Source organism: Vigna umbellata, chromosome 5, assembly GCF_029865625.1.
Source record: "Vigna umbellata cultivar VRB3 chromosome 5, Vumbellata_1.0, whole genome shotgun sequence".
Taxonomy (NCBI): domain Eukaryota; kingdom Viridiplantae; phylum Streptophyta; class Magnoliopsida; order Fabales; family Fabaceae; genus Vigna; species Vigna umbellata.
Genome location: NC_142169.1, coordinates 14428562 through 14454989, shown reverse-complemented (window position 1 = coordinate 14454989; position 26428 = coordinate 14428562). Strand labels below are relative to the sequence as shown.

The following is a 26428-nucleotide window of genomic DNA, read 5'->3' as shown; positions in this document are numbered from 1 at the left end:
GTTTTTGTTGATAATAATTGGTGAAGGCTGAAAGAGAAACAAATTGTATGTATTGGTTGTTTTGATTTTTTTAATTTTGTTGGCAGTATATTGGTTGTTTGTTCTTGGTAGTGTATTGGCTGTTTTGCAGTTGGATTGTTAGGATAAGTAGTGTGTTACGCACTATTCGGAGTTAATTTAGAAATGTACAGAGTAGTGATTGGCACGTTGAATTGTAGATTGTTATTTAAAAAAATAAAAGCTGAGTTTCAACAAACTTTGAAGGCTGGAAATTTGGGATGATTAATTGGTTCTAAGCCTAACACTTAGAGCAATTGAAAAAGTATTTTATTTTTTATTTATTTTTGAAATTGAAAAGAAGAATAAGTCTTTTAGAACATAGGGATTCAAAGAGTGGAAGCGAAGTTAGTTAAAGAAGTAAAGGGAGAATGGAAGTGCACTGCACTGTGTCCCTTTGTCCCCTTTCAACAACAGATTTTGAAGGCTGAGTATTTTCAAGGAATTGATTCAAAGAGTGTAACTCAAGGTAGTTAACAAAATATAAGACATAAAAAAATAACAAGATAGATAGATTTTGAGACCAATTGAATGCATTTGGTGTAGATAAAAATAAGGAAAAGTAGACAAAAAAGAGAGAGTTAATTTTGGATAGTTTAGTTTAGAAGAAATAACAAGAAAGACATTTAAAAAAAAAGACTTGTTGGGTTTTATATGGAAGGAAGGGAGATACGTTAATTTATACAATATTCAAATAAGGTTTGAGAAACATGTTGTAAATAAATGAAATAAACTCAAGTATCTAAACCCTAAAGTTAATTGAAATGACATTATTTACTCTTGGTTGAATATATTGTTTGGTTGAATATATTACATGTTGCATATGTAATTATTTGTTTGCTTGAATATATATTGTTGTTGTGAATTAGCCTTAGTTTCCCGTTTAAGATTCAATACAAAAATTATTTACTATCTCCAGATTTTTTGAACAAACATACTTTTTACAAATGAAAATAAAGGAGATGATAATAATAATTTACAAGTATTGAATCTTGAATTGTCCGGTTGGACAGTTTAAGAAGAGTAATAACTTTTTCATAGTTTATTATAACATATCAATTTTAATATACTTGTCTTAAATTTCACAAAAATTTGTCGTTGTGTTTTGTATTGATCTTCGGGCGTATATTTGATTGTGATTTATAATCACTTTCATTTCGTGTAACCTGAAGACCAATGCGAAATGCTGGCAAAATTTCGTGAAATTTAAGATATGTTGTTTAAAATTGATATGTTTAATAAACTAAAAAAAATGAATCTTCTTGAATGGGATAGGGTCACACCTTGAATACAAACACGATCAAAGTGATCATTCAAGACTATTGAAATTATGTAAACAATTTCAGTAAACATGCGTACGGATAGAGGGTGGATTAATTTACCACGCATCAGCACTGAGTACGAGAGAGGGGTAGAAGAATTTATAGAGTTTGCGCACCGTAATGTGAGTACAAGTGGTGATGATGAAGTGAAATTCAGATGTCCCTGTGTGAACTGTTTGAATGGGAGGAAGTTGAACGCAACTGATATTAGGGAACATCTTATCTGTGATGGTTTCATACGAAGTTATACAACATGGATATGACACGACGAATTAACAGACTTTCCAACTGTCTCTCCAACTGAAAATGTTTATGATTCCACAATGGGTATGGAAGATCAAGCAGAAGAAGACAACTTAGAGGACATGATCCGCGATGTTGGCGTAGAAGCTTTTGCCCAAGCGTATGTGTATGAAACGATGTCCACTAATGCGGAGACTCCTTTGTATGCGGGTTCAACTAAGTTCACACGGTTGTCAGTGGTGTTAAGACTCATGAATTTAAAGGCGAGCAATGGATGGAGTGATAAGAGTTTTACAGAATTGTTGTCGTTGTTGAATGAAATGCTGCCAGATGGAAATACGTTACCCAATCGTAATTATGATGCAAAAAAATTTCTTTGTCCGATGGGTATGGAATATAAACGGATACATGCATGTCCGAATGATTGCATATTATATAGGAATGAGAATGAAGTTTTGATAAAGTGTCCAAAATGTGGGTTATCACGATACAAAGAATGGTTCTGCTTTGAAAGTAGTTTGGTACCTTCCACTAGTTGCTAGACTTAAGCGTTTGTTTGCGAATCCCAAAGACGCTAAAAACCTAAGATGACATGCAGGTGAGAGAACAACTGATGGGCTGCTTTGTCATCCAGCTGATTCAAAGCAATGGAAAATTATGGATCAAGAATTCCCCCAATTTGGTGAAGAATGTAGAAATCTTAGGTTTGGCTTAGCTACTCATGGAATGAATCCATTTGGTAATTTAAGTACCAATCACAGTTGTTGGCCCGTTATACTGATAATTTACAACTTATCTCCTGGATTGTGCATGAAAAGAAAGTACATGATGTTGTCAATGTTGATATCTGGTCCAAAGCATCCTGGAAATGACATCGATGTTTATCTAAGGCCACTAGTTGAAGACTTGAAGTTGTTGTGGGTTGATGGGGTTGAACTATTTGATGCCTTTGCTTCAGAAACTTTCATGATGCATGCCATGTTATTTTGCACCATTAATGACTTCCCAGCTTACGGTAATTTGTCAAGGTACAGTGTGAAGGGTCATAAAGGATGTCCTATATGTGAAGAAAACACTGCAGCTCAACAATTAAAACACGGAAGGAAGACAATGTATATGCGTCATCGGCGATTTTTACAATCTAATCATCCATATCGAAGGTTAAAGAAAGCATTCAATGGAGAACAAGAGAAAAACAATGCACCCAGTCCACTTACTGGACTTGAAGTTGCTGAGAAAGTTAATAGAGTACATCATATATTTGGGAAAACGTCGAAGAAGTCTTCTGTAACGACCCCTTGGAAGAAGAAATCAATATTCTTTGATCTTCCATATTGGTCAAAGTTAGATGTTAGACATTGCATAGGTGTCATGCATGTTGAGAAAAATGTTTGTGATAGCTTGATTGGTACACTACTAAACATCCAGGGAAAAACAAAAGATGGAGTGAATGCGCGTTTGGATTTGGTTGACATGAAGATCCGAGAAGAGTTGGCACCAAGAGAGATTGGTAAACGTACTTATTTGCCCCCTGTATGTTACACAATGTCCAAACAAGAGAAGATAAGTTTTTGTCTTTGTTTAAAGAGTATCAAGGTACCACAAGGATACTCTTCAAATATCAAGAACTTAGTGTCAATGCAGGACTTAAAGCTTGTTGGACTGAAGTCTCACGATTGCCATGTCTTAATGCAACAGTTGTTACCAGCGGGAATTCGTGGAATTTTGCCCAAAAAAGTTAGGCAAACCATAACTCGATTGTGCTCATTTTTCTCGTCAATTTGTAGTAAAGTCATCGATCCTACAATTATATGAACTTCAAAGCGAAATTATCATCATCTTGTGTCAACTAGAAATGTTTTTCCCTCCATCCTTTTTTGACATCATGGTGCATTTACTTGTTCATTTGGTCAGAGAAATAAAGTTGTGTGGACCAGTATACTTAAGATGGATGTACCCTATTGAGCGTTATATGAAGATTTTGAAAGGGAACGTCAAAAATCAATATCGTCCAAAAGGTTCAATGATTGAAAGATATATTGCTGAAGAAAGTATTGCATTTTGCTCTGAGTATATGACTAAAGCAAATCCGATAGGAGTCCCTCGGACATCATGGTTGAGTAGATATTCTACAAGTAAAAGCATCCGAGGTGTGAATGTGGTGACGAAAAGTCGTGAAGAATTTATGCAAGCATATCTGTACATATTAAACAACACAGATGAAGTGATCCCATTTTTTGAAGCACACAAAACCGTTGTAAAGGACAACTATCCACGACAATCAGAGAAATGGCAGTTGATGGAGCATAATAGAACATTCTTGTCCTGGTTCAAATATGAAGTTACGAAAGAATCACGGTCCTTTGAGACTTTGTTATGGTTAGCAAATGGCTTGAAGTTTGATGGTGTATGTTGTACAGGCTACGAAATTAATAATTGCACATTCTATACAAAGACTTTGGATGATAAAAGCACAGTACCAAATAGTAGCGTCAGTTTAGAAGCTGAGTTGCTACAATTTTCTACATCCAAAGATCAAAATCCTGTAGTTGGATCCATGAGATATTATGGTAGAATTGAAGAGATATGGGAAGTTGATTACACTAAGTTTTCCGTTGCACTCTTCAAATGTAAGTGGGTAGACAATAAGAGTGATGTCAAAATAGATGAATCTAATATGATACTTGTTGATTTTCGAAAGGTTGGTTATAGAGACGAACCCTTCATCATGGCATATCAAGCAAGTTAGGTTTTTTATGTCAAAGATCATGCGTCTGACCATTGCTATGTTGCTCTCCAAGGAAAAAAGCAAATTGAAGATAAAGAAGAGAATCTAGGTAATCTTCATATCGTTCACAACCATCCATTTAAAACGACAATAAATTTGGATGACGACCCTCTAATTGATGATATACAAGCAATACGAGAAGATCACAATGAGGGAATATATATATGACCAATCCATATGATTATGTATGAATTTCATGTTTGTGTACATATTTATGGCTTTTGTTAAATAATATATGTTATTTTATAAGTGTTTTATTTATATTTCATCTTATTTATTGTGACAGATATATGGCTGAGTCACCTCATTCGTCAGGCGATGAAGTCCCCACCACTTCTAGATGGACGAGAGGAGCAACAAGGTTACGACAGCTTATACTTAGAAGAAATGCAGGTGAGAGGACACCTGTCATTATTGACGTGGTCACTGGAGTTGCATCTGGCCCAAATGCAGATGTATTTAGGTCTTACCTTGGAGTACTAGCACGTGATCGTATCTCTATACTTACTCCATCCTTTGACCATGTTTCTGAGGTTGATCGGAATCTCATCTGGCAAGATCTATTGGTAAGTTAAGCAATATTGCTCCAAATTCTATATTCATTATATTGATAAATCTGTATTGATATAAGGTTATTACTTTCTTTGTTGCAGATAACATTTGATATGTCAAACGTCGAGAGCTTAAGGAATAAGTGTTTATCTGCAATTGCAGAAAGATTTCGAGGGTTTAAGACAAAATTGGCGTCTAGATATATATTTGGACCAAAAAGTAATGAAAATCCATGTATTCAACAATTGACGAAGAAACATGACGTCAGTTTGTAGAGTTTCGTTCATCCGAGGCGTGGCAGGTAAGTGCAGTAAAATCATTCAATTCATCATTCATAATTCTTTACTATGATAATTGTTTCATTTTGTCACAGGAAAAAAGGTCAAAAGCACAGGGAATAAGCGCTCAGAATAAAAATCCACACCTACTGTCTCGTGGTGGATATAGGAAGCTTGAAGAAAAAATAATGAAGCAGAAGTCAGATAGTAGACTTCCACTTTCTGAGGGTGGTGACCCTCCTCCTCGTCCTTCACCACCATCTCGGCACGACAAGTGGAAGTTAGCCCGTATAAGACCATCGGGCTCCTACACTTCCGAGTCTGCCAGAGAAATATATGAAAGAATTGTAAGATGTCATTTCTTATATTTTTACATTAATTTTGTTATATATATTACATAGATCTTTCAAATGATTTTGAACTTTTGTTATGTGATAGGACTCCTTGGTTGAGCAGAGCTCCCAAGGTCAATTCACACAAGAAGGTCGTCAAGATATTCTTGCCACAACTATTGGACGACCTAAGCACCCAGGACGGGTGCGTGGTGCTAGGACTGGCATAGGCATACGACAGTTTTTTGGGTCTTCCTCGCGTCCATATTCATACGAAAAGATGAAGGAGGACATAAGAAAAGAGATGACGCAGGAGATCACAAAGAAGGTTCGAGCAGAGTTGTATGACGAAGTTGCTGAAATGGTTGCGCGCCAGTTTCAACAGCGTTATGAGGATTATGGCAATCGTCCTTCGCCATCTCCTGTAGCGGAACATGTTGTGCCCCCTACAGGTAAACTTATTTATTTTTGGTTACTAATTTACTTTTTGCATAACCTAACATTTAATTTGACAGGTAGAAGCGGTAAAGGAAGTTGTTCAGTTGCCGGTGCCCTAGGGGACGACATGGATGAAACTCGTCCATGTCAGTTATATATTCTTTCTGATATTGGGACCATGCTAATGGCTCGTGGTACAATTTATGAGACAGCCACTGTAGTGCATGGTGTACAACTTTCAGAAGATGAGTTCAAGGTCACGGTGGATGAAGTTGTCATAGCGGATGCCGTTCTTCTTGTGCCTACAGATGAGTTCTTCATTGTGGAAGAAGCATTTAAGTCCTTTGTCACCTGGCCTAGACATTTGGTTGGTGATGTATCTAATCCCCCAGTAAACACTCGTACTATATACTTCTCAATTTTAATATTTACTTCTAATTGACGTTATAACATAACCATTTTTGCATTTAATAGCAGATAGGTCAAAAGGGAAGTCCTACACCGAAGAAGACTCATTTATCTAGGATGACCCTCTTGGTGCGTTAGACGAGCTTGCTAAAATCATTTCAGATGTGCCGATGAATGTACACTGGGATTCTACTACATTTGGAAGAGAAGCTCATATCCCATTGTACTTGCATCATCAAGATGTTAGGGAGCTTGCGTCGGGTAGAGAAGAAATTAATATTACACTCATTCAGCTGTGGATGATGTAAGTTTATGAAAACTTTTTTATATAATTCTATTTTATCAACTTACTTATATCAGATTATTTCTTCATTTTAGGTATATGTTTGATGTTAGTAACAAGAAGGGGTTCAACGATGTATATGGGTTCATTGACCCCTCTATGACTCATGAAAGAAATAAATTTGATGATATCCAAACATACATCACCACCTGCTTTGGAATGGGGAAGGAGATATATTTTCTCCCTTATATACATGGGTAAGTGAAGTTTGTTAACTTCAACACATTCATTTATTAATTTTGGTATATGATTCATAAGTTATTACCAATTTCAGGTGTCATTGGCAGCTACTTGTGATCTCCATACCGGAGAACACTACTGTCTGGTTTTGTTCATTGCAGAAGTCTCCTCCCAGCCCTCTTAGACATGTAGTAGATTGGTAAGAATCTCAATGTTTCGAATTTTTTGTTATATAAATGTATGCTAAAGGAATTTTTTTAATAGTTCCCTTGCAACACATATGATGTTATCTGGGAGATCTACTGCTACAGCTAAAAAGCTTGCATGGGTTGCCCTTAAGGTTTGGTATTTTAGTCCATACTTTGTTACATTTGGTTCCATTCAAATGATGTTACTTAACATTTTATAATTATGATGATATATTATAGTGTAATAGACAAATGGGGTCATATGAATGTGGTTACTACGTTATGTTTTGGATGATGACCATCATTCGTGCACATTACACTAGTGGATGGGAAACGGTAATATTTAGGTTTGAATTTTATTTTCTCTATAGTTTGGATTTCATATACACTAATTGAAATCATTGTTTTTTATGCAGAGATTTAATAGGACTGCTCCAATTCCAGAGAAGTCAATTCAACTTGTGAGGAAAACACTTGCTAAATATGTAATTCATTTATATCATAATATGTAGTAGATATTAAGATATAGTAAGTTCTAAGTTTATGTTTCTAAGTTGTTTTATGCTTTTCTACATTATTATTCATTTATATAATTATATGTAGTAGATATTAGGAAAACACTTTTGTACATTGCATTGATTTATGCTTGAAACTTGATTTATGATTACATTGGACTGATTTATGCTTCTAAGAAGTTGTTTATGATTTCATTCAATATATTTATGTTTTAATATAATTTTCATTTAAAATATACGTTTTTGCATTATTCTGGATTGTTCTGGCTACAAAAATATATGCAGGTCTGTTTCTGTGGTTGAGAATGTTGCAGAAACATACCTCATTTAAAAAAAAACAAAGATATATGCCTCGGTTCAGGTCATAACCGAAGTAGAAAGACCCCTTATGGCCTCGGTTATGGTCACACCCGAAGCAGAAAGTCTTGCGGATGAGAAAAAAAAAAGTCTACTGCCTCGGTTCCAGCTACAACCGAGGCAGTAGAGTGGGACATACTGTCTCGGTTCAAAGGAACCGAGGCATAAAGTCCTACGAAAAAAAAATAAAAAAACCAAAAACTTTACTGCTTCGGTTAAGGATGAACCGAGGCAAAATCATCTCCTTTTATGCCTCGGTTCTTAACCGAGGCCAAAAGTATTAGACTTTTTGCCTCGCCTGAATATGCCTCGGTTCGAAAACCGCTGCCTATAGACAAAAATAACCGCTGTCGTTTCCCCTGACTGTACTAGTGGTAAAATCTATTTTTAAATTTTTTATCTTTTGTAATAATAATTATTATTTAATTTCTTTGAAAAGAATTTTTACCACGTAACACCTAAGTATACAAATGAATAAGTATATCATTATGATTATTTATATGTGGATATAATTTTTTATATAAATATCTGTAGATAAATATAAAATTTCTGGGTGCAAATGGGTGAGACTTAAATATATAGATACAAACCTGTATGTCATTATCATATCAAAGATACTATATGAAATAAACATGGCTGATTAAATTAGACAAAGAAACATAACCTCTTTTCCAAATAGTTTAATACAATCACCGATTAAAATCTTAAGTGAAATTTTACATTGGCAAGTTTAAAAGGAAAAACAGAATGTAATCTGGATTATCAAATTCCAAATTTGTAATTTTTCTTTTGGATTGTGTTTCAGTCATCTGTGAGTTTTTCAATTTAGAACTTAAAACAAGTTATTTTAAATTATGCAGTAGAGAATTCTTTCAATCTCTACAAGTCTTTCGCCTTCAACAACAACATTATTTTAAATTGTGCAATGAAATTTTTGTTACAAAAATATAGGACAAATTGATCCATTTGAAAAATTGGAGGGGAGATTTTGTGAATCGAAACATTATTTTAAAATTTAAAATTAAATAAATTTCATTTTTCATTTTAAAAAGTCTGATGCAAATTATAAAACTTGTCCATTGAATTAGTCCACTAATATGAACAAAATATTCATTTGTCTCAATCAATAGGAGGAAATATCATAAAATTGTTGTGTATAATTCAAATAAGAATGACAATGGGACCGGGTTAGATAGGTTTTGCTATCCTATACCTCTTTAAAAAAAATCATCTTTTTGATATCTAAATTTAATAGGTATAATTTTTTTTTCTCATTACATTTCTACCCATAATGGATATACCTATACATGAACTCATACCTTCATTTTTATTGTTTCAACATCAATTAACTAACTTTTAGAAAAATAAAAATTATAATAAAGAAAACATAAAATAAACAAATGTTCCGTATAAAAAGGAAATACTTTGTTTCTCAAATATTAAGTATTCAAAAAGAAATTATACACATAATAAAAAAATTATTAAATTTATAAATATTAATAAAACAAAGTTGATAAAATTTAAAAATATTTTTAAACAATTATAAAAAAACTTATATTCTAATTAAAAATACTTTAAATGCTTCTTTACTTCCATTTTTTAAATTCTTATAAAATCATTTTTTTATATACTAATAAAAATTATAATATACCACTTGAAAGAAATAAAAAAAAACTAAATTAAAAATAATTAAAATTTAACATAAATCTTCCAATTTTAAAATATATGTTGGATGATAATATATAGAATTTATGATAATAACAATAATTTATACATTATAGTAAATAATTTTTTTTATACAGTTAACGTGATGAAATTTCACTTACCATAACGAGTCAGAAATTAAAAAATATTATATATGAAATATTGAAATAATATAGTACATAATAAAATAAACAATTAATAAAATATTAAAAATAGTAAAAATATCAAGTGTGTCATAGAAACAATTAAGTGACTATTAAATTAAATTTAGCAATGGAAAACAAATATATATATATATATATATATATATATATATATATATATATATATATATATTGTTTTTCTTGAATTGAATTAAGAATACATGAAAATGATAAAGAACATAAATTTTGGTCTCATCCACATATCTAATTTAACATAATTAGATATTACTTATTTTTTCTCAATGCATAGATTTCTAATCAAAATATATGATTTTTTTGTCAAAATATTTGACAAGTCAGACAATATTCACGGGATGAGTTTATTTGTAATTTTTATATATTTTGGAAGGTTATTCGCCTTGGATGGTTATTTAACTGAGGTAATAGAATTGTTATGTTTCAGTTCCCCTTAAATCGAAGCTTATAAGTTTCTTAAAATTGCAAAAGTGTCACCGCGTTTTTATATGCTTCGATTTTTCACAAACCGCACCATATTAGCCGCGTTAGTATCCCAATTTTGTACTAGTGGTAGTTTCTCTTGAGTGCATTAGTCCAACTACTTTCAATCAATTTAACAGTTTTAACTTTATTTTCCTGTTATATTTATGAAAAATAGCAAGTTAATGATTATTTTAGGTTTAAACCCTTCGTTGGTCCTCAAGTTTGTATGAAAATCTCAGTTGAGTCCTCAAGTTTTTTTCTGTCTCAATTGGGTCATATTTTTTGTAAAAGTGATCACATTTTGCCATAACCGTTAAGTGTTGTGAAACGGCGTTAAAATGGTGTGAGCTGGATTTTTCAATTTACGGACGTGGCATTGTGCATTAAAATTGACTGTTTTTTTCTTTTATCCACGTAGGCTACGAAGCCCTAACATTTAAGGGCATCCCATCTCATCCAAAGTATATTCTCCTGTTGGAGAGGATCGTGTTTCGTGTTGGTGAACCAGAGCTGGTGTCTTACGTCTTGGGCAAGCACTGTTGAGGAGGTGGTAAGGATGTCTCGTTCATCTTCCTCTTGCCAATGTTTGGGTTCGGCCATGCAACGCAGTAGTGGCAGTGTTAGGAGCTTCGATGGAAACCCAAGATGCCTCTGTGGTCACAGTGCAGTGTTTCGTACTGCGAGAACCCCTAAGAACAAGGGGAAAAAATTCTGGGGTTGCCCTAACTTCAAGGTCAGTTTCATATCACAATAAATCTATGTCTATTTATTTGGGTTTTGACGAAGGTGTGTGTGTTGGTGTTGAACAGGGTGGGAGTGGAGAATTGGTTGGTTGCAACTTCTTCAAGTGGTGCATTGACGAAGGAAATGAAGGAAAATGGCTGAATGTAGAAGAAAGGACTGATAGTGAAAGAACTGAAGAAGTGGGTGTGATGAGCATGGAAGACAGTGTGTTGCAAATGGAAGGAACATATTGTCCAAAGATCAGACTGGGTTGTATAGAGAAAAGTTTAGTTAAGTTAGATAAGTGGTTTAAATTGTTGGTGGGGATGATCTTTGTCATATTTGTTTTGAATGTAATTGTATTAGCAATGTTGGTGAAAGTTGGTTGATGCTGTGTCATCTGTCATCAGATTTCAAACTTGGGTTATATGTAATGTGTTTTTTATTAATGTTATCAGACTTGAAACTTGGCTTATATGTAATGTGTGTTTTATTAATGTTGGTGAGTTATTACAGTGATAATGTGTGTCATTTAATTTCATTTAATTGTATTGTTACTTTAAGTGGAATAATGATAAAGCAATGAGCAATAAAGTAATGAGAAATAAAGTTGATGAGTGATAACAAAATTGGGCAGTAATCACTTTCTGATAACCACAAACATTGTATTAGATGATAACAGAAGTTTTTGAATTGTCTTAGATGATAACAGAAGCTGTTCAAAATGATAACAACATTGTCTTACATATCCAAAATACATCATAACAATACATTTGCACAGACTGTGTTCAAAATGATAGAGCAAACATTTGCTACAAAATATAAATTTAGGATCAGTACATTAGATCATTGATCAGTACATCATTCATCAGATAAAGGCATAGTTGCTGGAGGTTGGGTGACTTGAGAAGATTGGTCACCAATAGGAACATGTGTTGCTGGAGGTTGGGTGACTTGACAAGATTGGGCTGTAGGAACCTCTACTGTTGGAGGTCTTTGTGGACAGCCTTTTCTGTTGTGTCCAAGTTGTTTGCAGATGCCACATGTTTTCCTCTGGCCACCCTTTCTTAATTCACTGTTATTCTTCTTCAACTCCCACTCCTCTAGCCTTCGTTTCTTCTTGGGCCTTCCTGGCATTGTCCTCTTCTTTGGTGGTAATATATCTGCATAGGGTGTAACATCCCAGACATGTTGTCCATTGATAGGGTTAATTATTGTGTTGTAAGTCTCTTCATAAGTAGACTTCCTAAACCAGTTGCCAATGTATTCTTCTGCATTTATATTCAAAAACTTCATTGCAATGATGGCATGAGTACACGGAATGCCAGTAATTGCCCATTTTCTACATGTGCAGTCCATGGTGTCAATATTCACAACAAATTGCTGACCAAATTCTGAAAGATGTTTCACTTCAAATAATTTTTCTCTTGACCACCTGTATGTAATACACAATTGAAAACACAATTAGATGGATCACAATAAATGGAAAGAAAGTTAACATGAATGGAAACACACATCATAAAAGTTACCTTGGTAACCAATGTCTAGTTAACCAGGACTCCTTTTGAAATCTGCTAAAAATCTTGGGGCATATTGAACCTTGATATGATGTGATCTTTGTCCTGTTGGCAGCCCATCTCTTCATTATGTAAACCCTTATGTCTTCTAACATGGTAATAATAGGCTTAGACCTACTATCGACTAGCACACTATTAAAGGCCTCACTCATGTTGTTGACAAGAGTGTCACATTGTGATCTAGAGGTGAATCTAGATCTTGACCAAAACCTGGGATAAGTGAATATAAGTAGTCAACTATGTGTCATGGCAAGGAAGCAAATATTGAAATATGGTTAAGAGTTAATAACTAGAAGACTTAATGCATACCTAGGTGGGATGGCAATCAGATATTTAAATGCGTCAAGATTTATGTCTCTAATATTCCTCATTTCAGTCTCCCATTGTTGTGGGTGTGTTGCTGTTGCTGCCCGCCACATCAGACGTTTAAGGTTTTTTCCAGGAAATTTTTTTCTGAAGTTTGAATATAAATGCCTAACACAAAATCTTTGTTCTACACCAGGTAGAAGATCCTGGATTGCTGGCAAAAGACCCTGACATATTCAACATATTGTAATTAACATTTGTTTAATGAAGATATTCAGTTATATGTAAAACATATTGAACATTCACTGACCTTTTGTTGGTCTGAAATAAATGTGCATCCTGCACATACAGCTGCCCCACCAAGGTCCTCAATAAGGAGCTCCAAGAACCAAGTCCAGGAGTCTTTGTTTTCTACCTCAACAATAGCATATGCTATGGGCATCATTTGGTCGTTTCCATCTCTTCCCACTGCTGTTAGTAACTCCCCTCCATATTTGGTTTTCAGAAAGCATCCATCCAAGCCAATAATAGGTCTACAACAAATGAAGCTATCCTTGCATGCCTTCAAGCATGCATAAAATCTTTGGAATATGACCTCACCATCACTGTTATCAACTTTGATTTTTACTGTTGTTCCTGGATTTGTTTTCAGCAGCTCATGACCATAATCGCGAAGTCTTCTATATTGATCTTTGAATGATCCTTCAACCTTATCTCTTGCCATTGCTCTTGCCCTAAACGCCATATTTCTTGAAATTCCTACATTCCATTTCCTAGTAACTTTGTCCCTAATGTCCATGACCTTCATTGTAGGATTTTCTCTCACAGTTTTCGCCATCCTTTTACTCAACCACTTTGAAGTGATCAACTTAACATTGAAATCTCTACTACAGTTGTGGTTATCAAACACTTTTCTCAGTTGCCATGCACTGATATCAGTGCTAAAGGAACAATACGCATACCATTTACAATTTCCTCTTCCACCCAAGCACTTGACAGAAATCCTTTTCTTGTCATTCTTAATAAATTTTAAACTTCTCCCATTACTTAGTGCATAAGTCCTTATGGCATCTGTGAATTCATTTTTCTCAGGAAAATAGGTTCCTACTTCCCATTTATAATCCACCAAAGTTTTAGGCATACTAAAAGTGGGAAACCTTATCTTAGTCCTCACATGATTGTCCTCACTATCTGATCCACTCAACAACTCCTCTGATAACCACTCATTGTCAGACAACCCACACATATCATGAATAAATTCATTATCTGTTGACCGTTCAGACTCAAGTAAGGCACTGCAAGCTTGTTCTCCCACATTTCCTTTAGAAGTCCCAATGTCACAATGCACGCTGACATCATGTAGACTTCCTTCACTTCTATCTACATCTTCGTCCTCAGACTCTGCCTGATGTGCATCACCCTCACTGTCTTGTACATCATCATCCTCTTCATAATCCTCTAGCTCAAAATCATCTACATCATGTACCTCAGCTTCCTCCTCATGATGGATCTCAACATCCTCACCATCACCCTCATAGGCATCACTATGATCCTCACCTTCACCCTCATACCCATCACCTTCACCCTCAGGGACTTCACTATGATCCTCACCATCACCCTCAACCATTTTTTTACCAACATCACTATGATCCTCACCATCACCCTCATACCCATCACCTTCACCCTCATGGGCATCATCCTCACCCTCAACCATTTTTCTTCCTACTGCAGTATCATCCAGACCATCACCCTCCTGGGCATCCCCCTCACCCTCCACCATTTCTCTTCCAACTTCAGTATGGACCTCAACATCACCCACATCACCCACATGGGTATCCCCCTCACCCTCCACCATTTCTGTTTCAACTTCAGTATGGACCTCACCCTCATGGGTATCCCCCTCACCCTCCACCATTTCTGTTCCAAGTTGAACATCACGAACAACCTCAACCTCCTCCACTTGTCTTGCAACATCACCTTCATCATTAACTTGACCACCAACCCAATCAATCATTTCTATTATTTCTGGTTCCATCATATTATGAACCACATACAGATGAACTTCATCATTTAACCTAGCAATGTTCAACATGTGCATGGCACCCCTATCATCAGTTAATAATTCTAACCTATCTGGGTGCACAGACTGACCTCCTAAACCGTACCATAACTCTTTGATGTCCAGATGACCTAAATCTTTGACTGACGCTACTATGCCAAAATAGCTAAACAAGTCTGGATCACAAGACCATTCTGCTCTCTCTCCTTCAAAGCTTAAGTTCCCATTATCATCACTCACAAAATTTCCAGAATGGTGGACCACCACCTTAATACGTTCCTCATCCATATCAACAACTTCCTTTTATAACCTGTACATTATGGGGGTTAACAAGTGTTTCAAATATTACACTGCTACAACTACGGAAACACTCACTCACTAACTAAACACTCACTCACTAACTAAACACTCACACCGACAAAGACAGGGGGACAGGGAACAAAGTAACATCCCCACTAACGAAACACTCATAGACACGGGGACCACTACAACTGAAAAACAATTCAAGAAACAAAATTTGGGACCACTACAACTGATAAACAATGTAACAATTGAACATGCAAAATGGGGACCACAAAGCATTATAAAAATACATACAGACCAAGACAAAAACCCAATTGTCGAAGACCACAAATCACATGCACTGAAACACAAAACCAAAGACGAAACGAGGTATCTTACCTTAGTCGCCTCAACTATTAGCTGCCCTCTTCGTCTTGTTCAAGATTGGAGTTCTTGTTCGTCCTCCGCTTCGTCTCGCAACAACCAAATGAAATCCCCAATTCCAATTTTCAAATCCCTAAATCTGATATACCTAATATGAATAAAGGGTTGCCACATCACCCCTATTATTTTAAACAAAACAGTCCACGTACTAAACCCTAAACACGTCACCACATTCTCTGTGCTCCAGCTCACACCATTTTAACGCCGTTTCACAACACTTAACGGTTATGGCAAAATGTGATCACTTTTACAAAAAATATGACCCAATTGAGACAGAAAAAAACTTGAGGACCCAACTGAGATTTTCATACAAATTTGAGGACCAACGAAGGGTTTAAACCATTATTTTAATATCAGTAAACTAATATAAATTTTTGTCTCAAATGAATTTATTTCCATTAATAAATATTTGCCTTCCAGGGAGTACCCTAGAGCCTGTATCCCACTTTCCGTTTGTTATTATTTGTTTTTTCTTCCAATAATTATTTATTTATTCCAATGATAAACTAATTTCCACTGACGACCATTCTATGTAGAAAACTTTAGTTGTACTTTTCCTCCATCAATCTATGATTATGAATCAGCAAAGGGTAAACTTGACTTTTACATTTGATAAATCCCTCTGTCATCTAAACCAAAATAACTGTTGAGGGTAGAATTAACATCTAACCAGTTATCTGATTTCAATATTTTCTATAAAAGAAAGTATTCCATCCAAATTCTTAACGTGAATCTTAAGTTGATAGTAAAAAGAAATAGTAAAAATATTTTATTCAGAGAGAAGTCAAATAAATGAATTATTTCTTATATAATAAATATTCTTTTCTGCTTTTTACTTTTAGCATTAGTTTAAAGAAACAAAATCGATTTCTAAAAATCTTGCAAGCTATAATCTCGATCTAGTAATGATTTTTTATCTACTAGAAAAGAGAAATTTATATGAATATTTATAAAATATATTAGTGCTACATTTGCGATGTTGAAAGAAAAATATACCATACTGCAACACTGTATCAAGTCTTCTTGCAAGTCTTCTCGCAAGTCGATGTTTGGGCATCAATGAGTAAACATTTTATATCTGTATCTCAAAACTTCACTGAATTGAGACTATAAATACATGACAACACTCTTCGTATCAATGCAAAGGGAAAAGTGAGTAAAATATAGTAAGCATTATCAATCGCTTGGCAACCATGAAGGCCATTCTCATTGCTTTCTTACTCTTTGCTTCTCTTTTCTTCTTTCCCACTTCAACTATGGCTCGACAACTCAAGGGTAATAATACCTTCTAACTTCTCTGTACTTCCTTAATTCTCATATGCACAAAATTTACTAGCATCACACTTGAAACTCACCAAACATGCTTTTTATAACTTATTTGGGTAAACTTCTGAGTACAAATATATAAAGGTAATTTATTTTTTTCCTTTTTATTTGATTTTCTTAAACTTTTTTATCAGATGAAAAGCATGTTTTGGTATAGTTAAAACAAGCAAATTGAGACAATTGTTTTGATGTGAGAGGAGACCATTATAACTAATGTAATTATCTGTATTCACTCTTATGCAGAAGGAACGTTTCAGACAGGAAACCCTAATGACCCTAATAATCCTGCTATTAAGTGTCCTCCCGGTCAGCCTTATAGAAATTGTCTTCCATCACCGACACCACCATGCTCACCATTTGTACGCAATTGCTGATATCTGAATGAATTAGATAGTTTTACTCGTTCCTGGTACCATTTAACACTTCCTGTGTTAAACCATGGTGCTACCATCTCTATGTTTTTCCTTATTTGGCTTAAATGTGCTGTTTAATATATAAGGGTTTGGCCTCTAGGCCAATCCAATAAATAAGAACATGGTTGCGTTTCCTTTTCGTTTTTGCTGAGTTTGTTGCTATATGTGCCATCTTTAATGAAGTATGTAAAAATAGTCTTCGCTCTTATTTGAAACGATAGATGCTTTTACATGCTAGAAAAGAAAACTATATTAAGGCCCCTGCGATGCGACTAGATAATGATAACTTAAATATTATAATTGGTTAAAGATAAAAATAGAGGCATTTTTTATTCCGTTATAAGTAAAGCAAAGATGTGAAGAAGAAAGAAAGAAAAAGAACTGTCTTTGATATCCCAAAGAAAAGAAAACAGATAATACAGAGATGATATAGTTGTGTTTTTGGTTATCTCAAGACAGGACCAAAAACACCTGTTTTACAAACGGAAAAAATAGTCCGAAAACCATTGTATTATCTAATAAAAGTAATTGTTCATTCAATTTAGAATTGATAAGCATAATTAGTCGTTTTGTGTTCTAATTACTATTATTCAAAATATTTGGATCGTACTAGAGTAAATCGAATTTACCTAGTTTCTTGTTCAAAATTGGAGGGCGAGGAGAAGAAATTGATGGACTCTTAAATATATATTCTGCAGAGGAAGCACTAGTACACTAAGAGGATACTGCACCGGTTACTTTTGCTTTTAGGCACCGGTTCTACAACCGAGGCATATACCAACGAGGTAAAAAGGGGTAGGTTTTATGCCTCGGTCGTGAACTGAGTTAAAAAGAATAGGATTTATGCCTCGGTTTTTACGTAACCGAGGTAGTAACTTGTTTTTTTTTTTTAAGCTTCAGGATGTTGTTGATGTTTGTTCTTATGCATCACCCATCTTCCACTGCCATCACCCATCTTCCACTGCCACCAGCATGATTTCCCACTTTCAGAGCTACCAACACAACAACGCAATTCCACATTTTCAGTGAAACAAGAATGATTCTCCACCAGCTTCTCTTCCTCTGTTCCTGGAGGTCTCAGCTCTGCCGCCACTCAAAAACTCCAATCAAAAATCCAAAAATTGAAACTCCAATCAAAAATCCAATAGAAAACTCAAGCAGAAACTCCAATCAAAAATCCAAAAATTGAAATCGGAACCCTAGACGAATCGGAACGAGAATGACGTGCTCCCACCACCACCTGCAGAGAATCAAACTCCACCACTCTTGCAAAGCATCAATTAAACATAAAACAACCCAAACAAAATTAGAAAAAGGAGACGGAAGGAAGTTTCCTCCTTCCCTGCAAATCAGAACAAAGAGAAGAAGAACGAGAATGACCGCCCTTGCGCCCCCACTGCGTCTTCGCTGCGCCTCAATCATGCCATTGGATATCCTTCGCCGCGCCTCCATCAGAGCAGAGAAGAGGAAGGAAGGGAAACAAAAGAAAAAGGGAGAAAAGAGAAGAGCGGCGCAACTTCTATCTCTGTTTGCGAAATTTAACCCTAAACACATGTTATTACCTCGGTTATTTTTTTAACCGAGGCAATAAGGGTCTACGGCCTCGGTTCTATAAAGAACCGAGGCCTAAACGCTCTCAAAAAAATAAAAAATAATTACAAAATGTCACCGCGCCAGTTTTAGGCATCGGTTCCTTTTGAACCGAGGCATATACCTTTGCGCGATAATTACAAAAATGCCACCGCACCAGTTTTAGGCATCGGTTCTTTTTGAACCGAGGCATATACCTTGCGCGATAATTACAAAAATGCCACCGCACCAGTTTTAGGCATCGGTTCTTTTTGAACCGAGGCATATACCTTGCGCGATAATTACAACAATGCCACCGCACCAGTTTTAGGCATCAATTCTTTTTGAACCGAGGCATATTCATTTGTGATAACTACAAAAATGCCACCGCGCTATTTTTTGCTTCGGTTACAACTTAACCGATGCCAAATGCGCGAGTTAAAATCTTGTTTTTTTACTAGTGAAGCAAAAATGCATAAATATATATATTGTGTAGTATAAATGTTTAATAGCATTAATTATGTAAAGCTCCTATCTTTGTTGGCTTGTGCGGTTCCCAATATTTGGAGTCCGAGTATTTGGAGTCCAAGATCTTCATAGCGAATCTCAAGATATTTAACTATTCTAAAAGATATTTTGTGTTAAAACTGTTGTCAAAATAATTGATTATCTTATAAGATATTTCAAGTAACAAAATTTATTAAATTATTATTTCATTTATTCATGGCCAAATGTTAATCGTCATTTACGGAAAGATCCAAACTTTTGTAAATGAGTAATAACATAAATAATATGGGTTAGGTATATAAAAGTGATTCTACTTCCAGTTGCTAATCCCAAATAGAGATTAATGTTTTACTATCTCAAAATCAATAAACTATTATAATCACACAAAAAAACAAGTTTAAGGGTTTAGAAAACACTTCTTTTATCATTACAAGAGATGAAACTCACTTTCCTTGAAGGTCACAAGAGATGAACACTTCCTCCAAATGTTTCACGAAGGATGATCACTTGTTTTGAATCTTCACAAAGATGACAAACTTTACTCAACAACAAAAGCAACACTCAATCACACTCCAAGTGAAAGTTCTCACCTTTACACCAACACTAAGTTCTCAAAGCCAAAGCACAAAAGTGACACAAACCGTAGGTCACACTTTTCACAGTTTTAGTAACATGTGTTTTCGTGTTTTAGAATGAGACTCTAAAACATCTTTATAAAGACCTCACTTAAGGACAACTCCAAATATTTGTTGACAACTTTTTCTTGCATGATAATTGATTATCCACTTATGGTAGTCGATAATGCGTTAATGAATGCACAATGGCCAAAAACATGTTAAAAACTTCAATGGCTAGTCGTGATAATCGATAATGGTAAGTAATAATTGATTATGGATAATGGACTATTTCGGAGGCCAAACTAGAGTTTTTAGCATTTTGAAAAACCTCTTTGTGATAATCGATTAGTTAAGTAGCTAATTGATTATTGCATAGCGTTTTTACTCCAAAACCAGTTTTAAAGCATATAATACACTAAATCAACAAAAAAAAAGTCCTATACATAAAACTACTTATTACAAAAGCTTTAAAACATAAACAAGTCTTCATGAAGATCTCTTTGTAACTTGAGCACTTGAGACTTGATTTGTGCATCACCGAAACTTCTAAGACGTCATGATTTTGCTAACAGACATGTTGTTCCATATCACTATTCTTCTCACAACACCAACAATTGCACAAACTGGCAAAGACTTCAATCTTCTTCTACATCATGTCCCAAATGTCAAATCTATCATAAAATTGGACATCTAGCACATGACTACTGCCGCAAATTCAATTAAGAATTTAATCCTCAATCTCAGGTTAACAACTCTCAAGTTTGTTCCTCTTTCACTAAAGTTGATGATTTGTTCTCTACTTCGTCCAAGATGATGGACTTGTTGTTTTAACATCCCGTTTTAGGATGCCACTAGTAAAGTGTTAAACATTCTTAGTGTGGAAATTTGAAATATGATACCATTGAGAAAACTGAAGTAATAAAAACCTTAATTCAAATCAACAAAAACTTATTCCAATATTGAAAACTTCTAAATAATAATTTAAAATTATTAAATCAAAATTAATTGAAAGATACATAAACCATAAAATTTCCCCAAGCAGTCCTAAGCACCTCGCCGCTCTACTCATCAACTGGAACATCTGTAAGAACATTTACTTGCATATAACAACACTAGTTATACGATCATCACAACACACACAAACAATAAGGATGAGCTACCAGAATAACCATCTAATAATATAACAAATATAATAAACACTAGTCATTATAATAATACTAACAACATGACACGCCAAAAGGTCATCTCAAAGCATAGGTCACCCCAAAAACGTGCCCCAACCAAGCAATTCCAAAACATGTGTCATTCTCCCATACTCTACCGTACAAAACTTGTTCACAAAAATAAGACACATGTTCACTAAAACAGGGTAGTTCAAGTCATCCTCCACTATAGCTTTGGACCTATCTTACTTCTCCGTACAACAGACACTATACTCAACACGAGTGAGACATTCTTTCCTTTTTATTGCCTCGAAAGACGAACCAAATAAGTTTTCTACACACCAAAATCAGGGCTACTTTACATTAAATGATCAAGATAGTTAAAACATAGTGTTCTCTGCGAAATCCCTGTGAATATGACACTTATTATACTACAAATTACTCAATATACTTGAGTTGTTACGTGGAAACCCAACAATAAATTCCTTCATTTAATAACTCTTTCCACTATGGTATTATGGTATGGTAGTGCTCATAGTGTTGTTCATGACTATTTATGATGATGATCATGGTACTTGAGATGCTTCAACTTATGTTATGTTGATAATGGTGTTACTATAATGGTTAAAGTAAGTAGTTAACATGGGTGCTAATGAGTAGATAGACCAATGGTCTATGTGTGAGATGTTAGCGATGACATCAAGGGTTAAAGATCAAGTATTGATGGTCAAAGTTCAAGGATCGAAGATCAAGGATTGAGTAATTCAGTATGATTGAATTAGTTTATGTTAGAGGATTAGGAATCCTATTGTTATTACTACTATGTATGAGGTGTTTGATTGTGATTGATATAATCAGAAGGTATGTATCTTGTTGTGTGTTTGATTATGGTTGATATAATAAGAAGATATGTATCTTGTTGTGTGTTTGATTATGGTTGATACAATCAGTATGTATGTATCTTGTTGTTATGATTGTTTTATCATTAGCTTACCTTATACATGTTTATGTTTGTGAATGAAATTATCAACGATGATCGTATAATGTGTTATACGTAAGCAGATAATGTTACAAATGATTCAGAGATGTGAGTGACTCGAGAGAGGATGAGGAATGACCTTGAGATTCATTTAAAGCTATTTTTGTTTTACAAGTTAAGACAATATAATTAGAGTATTTTCTTTGTTATTTTATTACTCGAAATAATGTAATTGAACAAAATTTTTTTAAGTACGATTCTACGCTATACTAAATTTTGAATTTTATTAATTTTTAATAACTTGTCACATCTCAAAAATCCAAATACTACACTTTATAGTCCTTATAATTTGTAGTCACTTGTTAGCAACTCATCAATAACTTATTTATTTCTAATATTATTTTAATTAATGTTCAATAAACCGATGTTAATAAAAATATTTATTTAATAAGAATATTAAAAAATAGTTTCATGTTTTTCTAACTTTTTTTAAAAATAATTAACTAATATAGAATTAATACAAAGATTTACTTATTAAAATAAATTAAAAATAATTTTACACTTTTTAATTATTTTTAATAAATGAGTATTTTTTGTCAAATTAGGATGAAATTAATTATAATAATTTCGCAATTTGAACAATATTAATATTTGGAAGTTAAATAAATATTTTTCATAAAACTGTTTAATTTTATGAAAAATAGCAAGTTAATGATTATTTTAATATCAGTAAACTAATATAAATTTTTGTCTAAAATGAATTTATTTCCATTAATAAATATTTGCCTTCCAGGAAGAACCCTAGAGCCTGTATCCACTTTCCGTTTGTTATTATTTGTTTTTTCTTCCAATAATTATTTATTTATTCCAATGATAAACTAATTTCCACTGACGACCATTCTATGTAGAAAACTTTAGTTGTACTTTTCCTCCATCAATCTATGATTATGAATCAGCAAAGGGTAAACTTGACTTTTACATTTGATAAATCCCTCTGTCATCTAAACCAAAATAACTGTTGAGGGTAGAATTAACATCTAACCAGTTATCTGATTTCAATATTTTCTATAAAAGAAAGTATTCCATCCAAATTCTTAACGTGAATCTTAAGTTGATAGTAAAAAGAAATAGTAAAAATATTTTATTCAGAGAGAAGTCAAATAAATGAATTATTTCTTATATAATAAATATTCTTTTCTGCTTTTTACTTTTAGCATTAGTTTAAAGAAACAAAATCGATTTCTAAAAATCTTGCAAGCTATAATCTCGATCTAGTAATGATTTTTTATCTACTAGAAAAGAGAAATTTATATGAATATTTATAAAATATATTAGTGCTACATTTGCGATGTTGAAAGAAAAATATACCATACTGCAACACTGTATCAAGTCTTCTTGCAAGTCTTCTCGCAAGTCGATGTTTGGGCATCAATGAGTAAACATTTTATATCTGTATCTCAAAACTTCACTGAATTGAGACTATAAATACATGACAACACTCTTCGTATCAATGCAAAGGGAAAAGTGAGTAAAATATAGTAAGCATTATCAATCGCTTGGCAACCATGAAAGCCATTCTCATTGCCTTTTTACTCTTTGCTTCTCTTTTCTTCCTTCCCACTTCAACTATGGCTTTTCAACTCAAGGGTAATAATACTCACTAACTTCTCTATAATTCCTCAATTCTCATATGCACCAAAGAAATCAATATCAAATTTGAAACTTACGAAACTTGATTCTTATAACTTCTTTAGGTGAACATTTTAGTATAAATATAAAAGAGTAATTTATGTTTTTTTTTTCCTTTTGTTTGATATTTCTACGTGAGAGGTGACCACTATAGTTAATGTAATGATGTATGTACATTTTTATGCAGAAGGTTCAGTTCAGACAGGAGCCCTTAAGAAGAATGCTGTTAAGTGTTCTCCCGGTAAGGGTTATAGAAAGTGCGTTCCATCGAGAGCACCAACGCCACCAACATCTCCACCACCACCATCATGCTCAACCTATACACGTCATTGTTGAACAATATCTAAAAGATGCAATAGCCGAATGAATTAAGTATACTTTTACTTTCTGCTGATGCCATTAGCACTTGCTGTGTTAAACCATGGAGCTACCATCTCTGTCTATTGCTTTAGAATTTCCAGTGCTTTCACCCAATAATGAGTGTTTTCCGAGTTTGTTGTGAAATAAATGTTTGGCCTCTAGGCCAATCCAATAAATAAGAACTTGTTGAGTTTGTTGTTCCATGTGCCATCTTTTATGAAGGATGTAAAAATAGTAAGATAGATGCTTTTACATACTTGAAAAGAAAAATATATTAAGGTTCTTGCGTGCGACTACAAAATGAAAGCTTAAACATTATGATTGCTTAAGGAGAAAAAATAGAGTCACTTCTTATTAAGCAAAGATGAAAGGTAGAAAAAAAAATGTCTTCGATGGATATCCCAAATATAAGAAGAGAACAGAGAATACAGAGATGAGATAGAGTTGAGTTTTCGGTTATTTCAAGACAGGATCAAAACGACGTGCTTTACAACCCGAAAACATAGTCCGAAAACCATTGTATTATTTCCGGAAATATGAACTTTATTTATCTTTGAATATTCAAAACACGCACGGTTTATAAACTTTTTCACTGTTGAAATGGAAGCATCTAACAATTATCTAATACAAGTAATTCTTCATTTCAATTTAGAATTGATAAACATAATTAAACGTTTTTTGTTCTAATTAGTATTATTCAAAATATTTGGTTCGTACGCTTTCCTTGTCCTTTGCATCAAGACTTTCTCTCTTTCTATCTTTTATATTAAACAATATTTATTCTCTCTTTTATATAAATTGTCTATGTAATATACAAATTTTATTTTCATATTACATTAGAGTTATAAGTTAGAACATATCCAAAGAAAATTTGATATTTGTTAGTTTTATTATTCCAGTTGTAATCAAACTATCAATTAATGTTTAATTTTACAAATGAGATGTATATATCTCGATTTGAGGAATGTATGTTGGGAGTCACACATCGACCATAGATAAGATGATTTCATAATATATAAATGAGTACAAACCTTACCTTACAAGTCAATTTTGTAGGATTGAGTTAAGCTTAAAATTCATTTTCTTAACATGGTATCAGAACTTGGTTGTCATGACTTCTAAAAACTCTCAAACCCCTTCCACCCATCAACTTTTTTCCTCTCCATCCTTCACCCTTGCACCTTATACTTTCACCACACCAATCACTTCCAAATTCGATGATGAAAATTTTCTCATATGGCATCATAAGTTTCTTGCTACAATTGAACATATCAATCTTCTACACTTTCTTGATGGCATCAACATTCCACTGCAATTTCTTCCTTTTGCTTTTGCTGATTCTACTAATACACCATCAATCCCAGTTTTACTCATCACCAACAATAAGATCATCTGATTATTGTGTGGGTGCTTGGATCAATGTCACCATTACTCCAAACTAAAATGGTTTAACTTGAAACTTCTTCAATGGACTAAACTCAATGCCTACTTTGCAAAGTCATCTCACTACAAAAATTTTTGGAATTACTGATAGATATATGTCGTCAGTAACATTCCAAATCTGTTGGTACTGCAAGATTTCCGATGAATTATCGACGAACTATGATCCGTCGATAATTCCATTGTAAGAACTGAGAAATTTAAGTATATAAAGTAGATGGATGTTTTATTTTAATGAGGCTAACTTATTTTAATAATAAATGTTTCGTAATATAAACAAAAGTTTATATCGCATCTCACTGTCTAAAATACAAATCATTTCTCTAAAAACTCTTCTCTTGAGTTCTCTACCTTCTCATTAAAAGTTATAACTTTTGAGTAATCTTTTTGATGTTTAAGAGGTACCTAAACAACCACGACAATGAGGTCTATGTTTTTATCCGATCAACAAGTAAGTTTCGGCTCATTTTTCTTGTTTCGTTCTTAATTGATATCATGCTTAAAGATATTTTGTCGCTTGTGAGTTATAATGTATTTTCTTAGTTTCCTGTTGATCAGAGGTCCTAAGGACTCTCTCTGATCTTTGTTCGGTGTTTTATAGGCGTTTCTAAAGTTCCTTGAGCTC

At 33.8% G+C, this 26428-nt stretch overlaps 3 protein-coding genes and 2 long non-coding RNA genes across 5 annotated transcripts; 4 read left to right on the top strand and 1 right to left on the bottom strand.

The window, feature by feature from the left end:
• Positions 1-5876: 5876 nt before the first annotated feature.
• LOC148197765 (uncharacterized) lies at positions 5877-6452 on the top strand. The gene is made up of 2 exons (XM_088115628.1): positions 5877-6024; positions 6088-6452. Exons 1-2 carry the CDS (start codon positions 5877-5879, stop codon positions 6450-6452), a joined length of 513 nt encoding a protein of 170 aa, XP_087971754.1.
• A 4340-nt stretch (positions 6453-10792) lies between these two features.
• LOC148197764 (uncharacterized) lies at positions 10793-11549 on the top strand. The gene is made up of 2 exons (XM_088115134.1): positions 10793-11082; positions 11159-11549. The coding sequence occupies exons 1-2, from the start codon at positions 10906-10908 to the stop codon at positions 11459-11461; spliced, it is 480 nt and encodes a 159-aa protein (XP_087971260.1). The 5' UTR covers positions 10793-10905; the 3' UTR covers positions 11462-11549.
• A 227-nt stretch (positions 11550-11776) lies between these two features.
• LOC148197763 (uncharacterized) lies at positions 11777-13808 on the bottom strand. The gene is made up of 4 exons (XM_088092147.1): positions 13266-13808; positions 12959-13182; positions 12602-12859; positions 11777-12507 (listed from the first exon to the last, which is right to left on the bottom strand). The coding sequence occupies exons 1-4, from the start codon at positions 13791-13793 to the stop codon at positions 11934-11936; spliced, it is 1584 nt and encodes a 527-aa protein (XP_087948273.1). The 5' UTR covers positions 13794-13808; the 3' UTR covers positions 11777-11933.
• Positions 13809-16731: 2923 nt separating this feature from the next.
• Positions 16732-17619, top strand: LOC148197762 (uncharacterized). Its single transcript, XR_015786718.1, has 2 exons — positions 16732-17015; positions 17310-17619. It is a non-coding gene; the product is annotated as an uncharacterized LOC148197762 (long non-coding RNA).
• Positions 17620-23684: 6065 nt separating this feature from the next.
• LOC148197761 (uncharacterized) lies at positions 23685-24566 on the top strand. Its single transcript, XR_015779964.1, has 2 exons — positions 23685-23961; positions 24191-24566. It is a non-coding gene; the product is annotated as an uncharacterized LOC148197761 (long non-coding RNA).
• Positions 24567-26428: the final 1862 nt, after the last annotated feature.

Coding starts and splice junctions, on each gene's coding strand:
- LOC148197765 (XM_088115628.1), top strand. CDS start 5,877: ATGACGCAGGAGATCACAAAGAAGGTTCGAGCAGAGTTGTATGACGAA. Junction 6,025..6,087: donor ACATGTTGTGCCCCCTACAG/GTAAACTTATTT, acceptor TTAATTTGACAG/GTAGAAGCGGTAAAGGAAGT.
- LOC148197763 (XM_088092147.1), bottom strand. CDS start 13,793: ATGGCGAAAACTGTGAGAGAAAATCCTACAATGAAGGTCATGGACATT. Junction 12,860..12,958: donor CTGATTGCCATCCCACCTAG/GTATGCATTAAG, acceptor CACTTATCCCAG/GTTTTGGTCAAGATCTAGAT. Junction 12,508..12,601: donor ACTAGACATTGGTTACCAAG/GTAACTTTTATG, acceptor TATTACATACAG/GTGGTCAAGAGAAAAATTAT.
- LOC148197764 (XM_088115134.1), top strand. CDS start 10,906: ATGTCTCGTTCATCTTCCTCTTGCCAATGTTTGGGTTCGGCCATGCAA. Junction 11,083..11,158: donor GGGGTTGCCCTAACTTCAAG/GTCAGTTTCATA, acceptor GGTGTTGAACAG/GGTGGGAGTGGAGAATTGGT.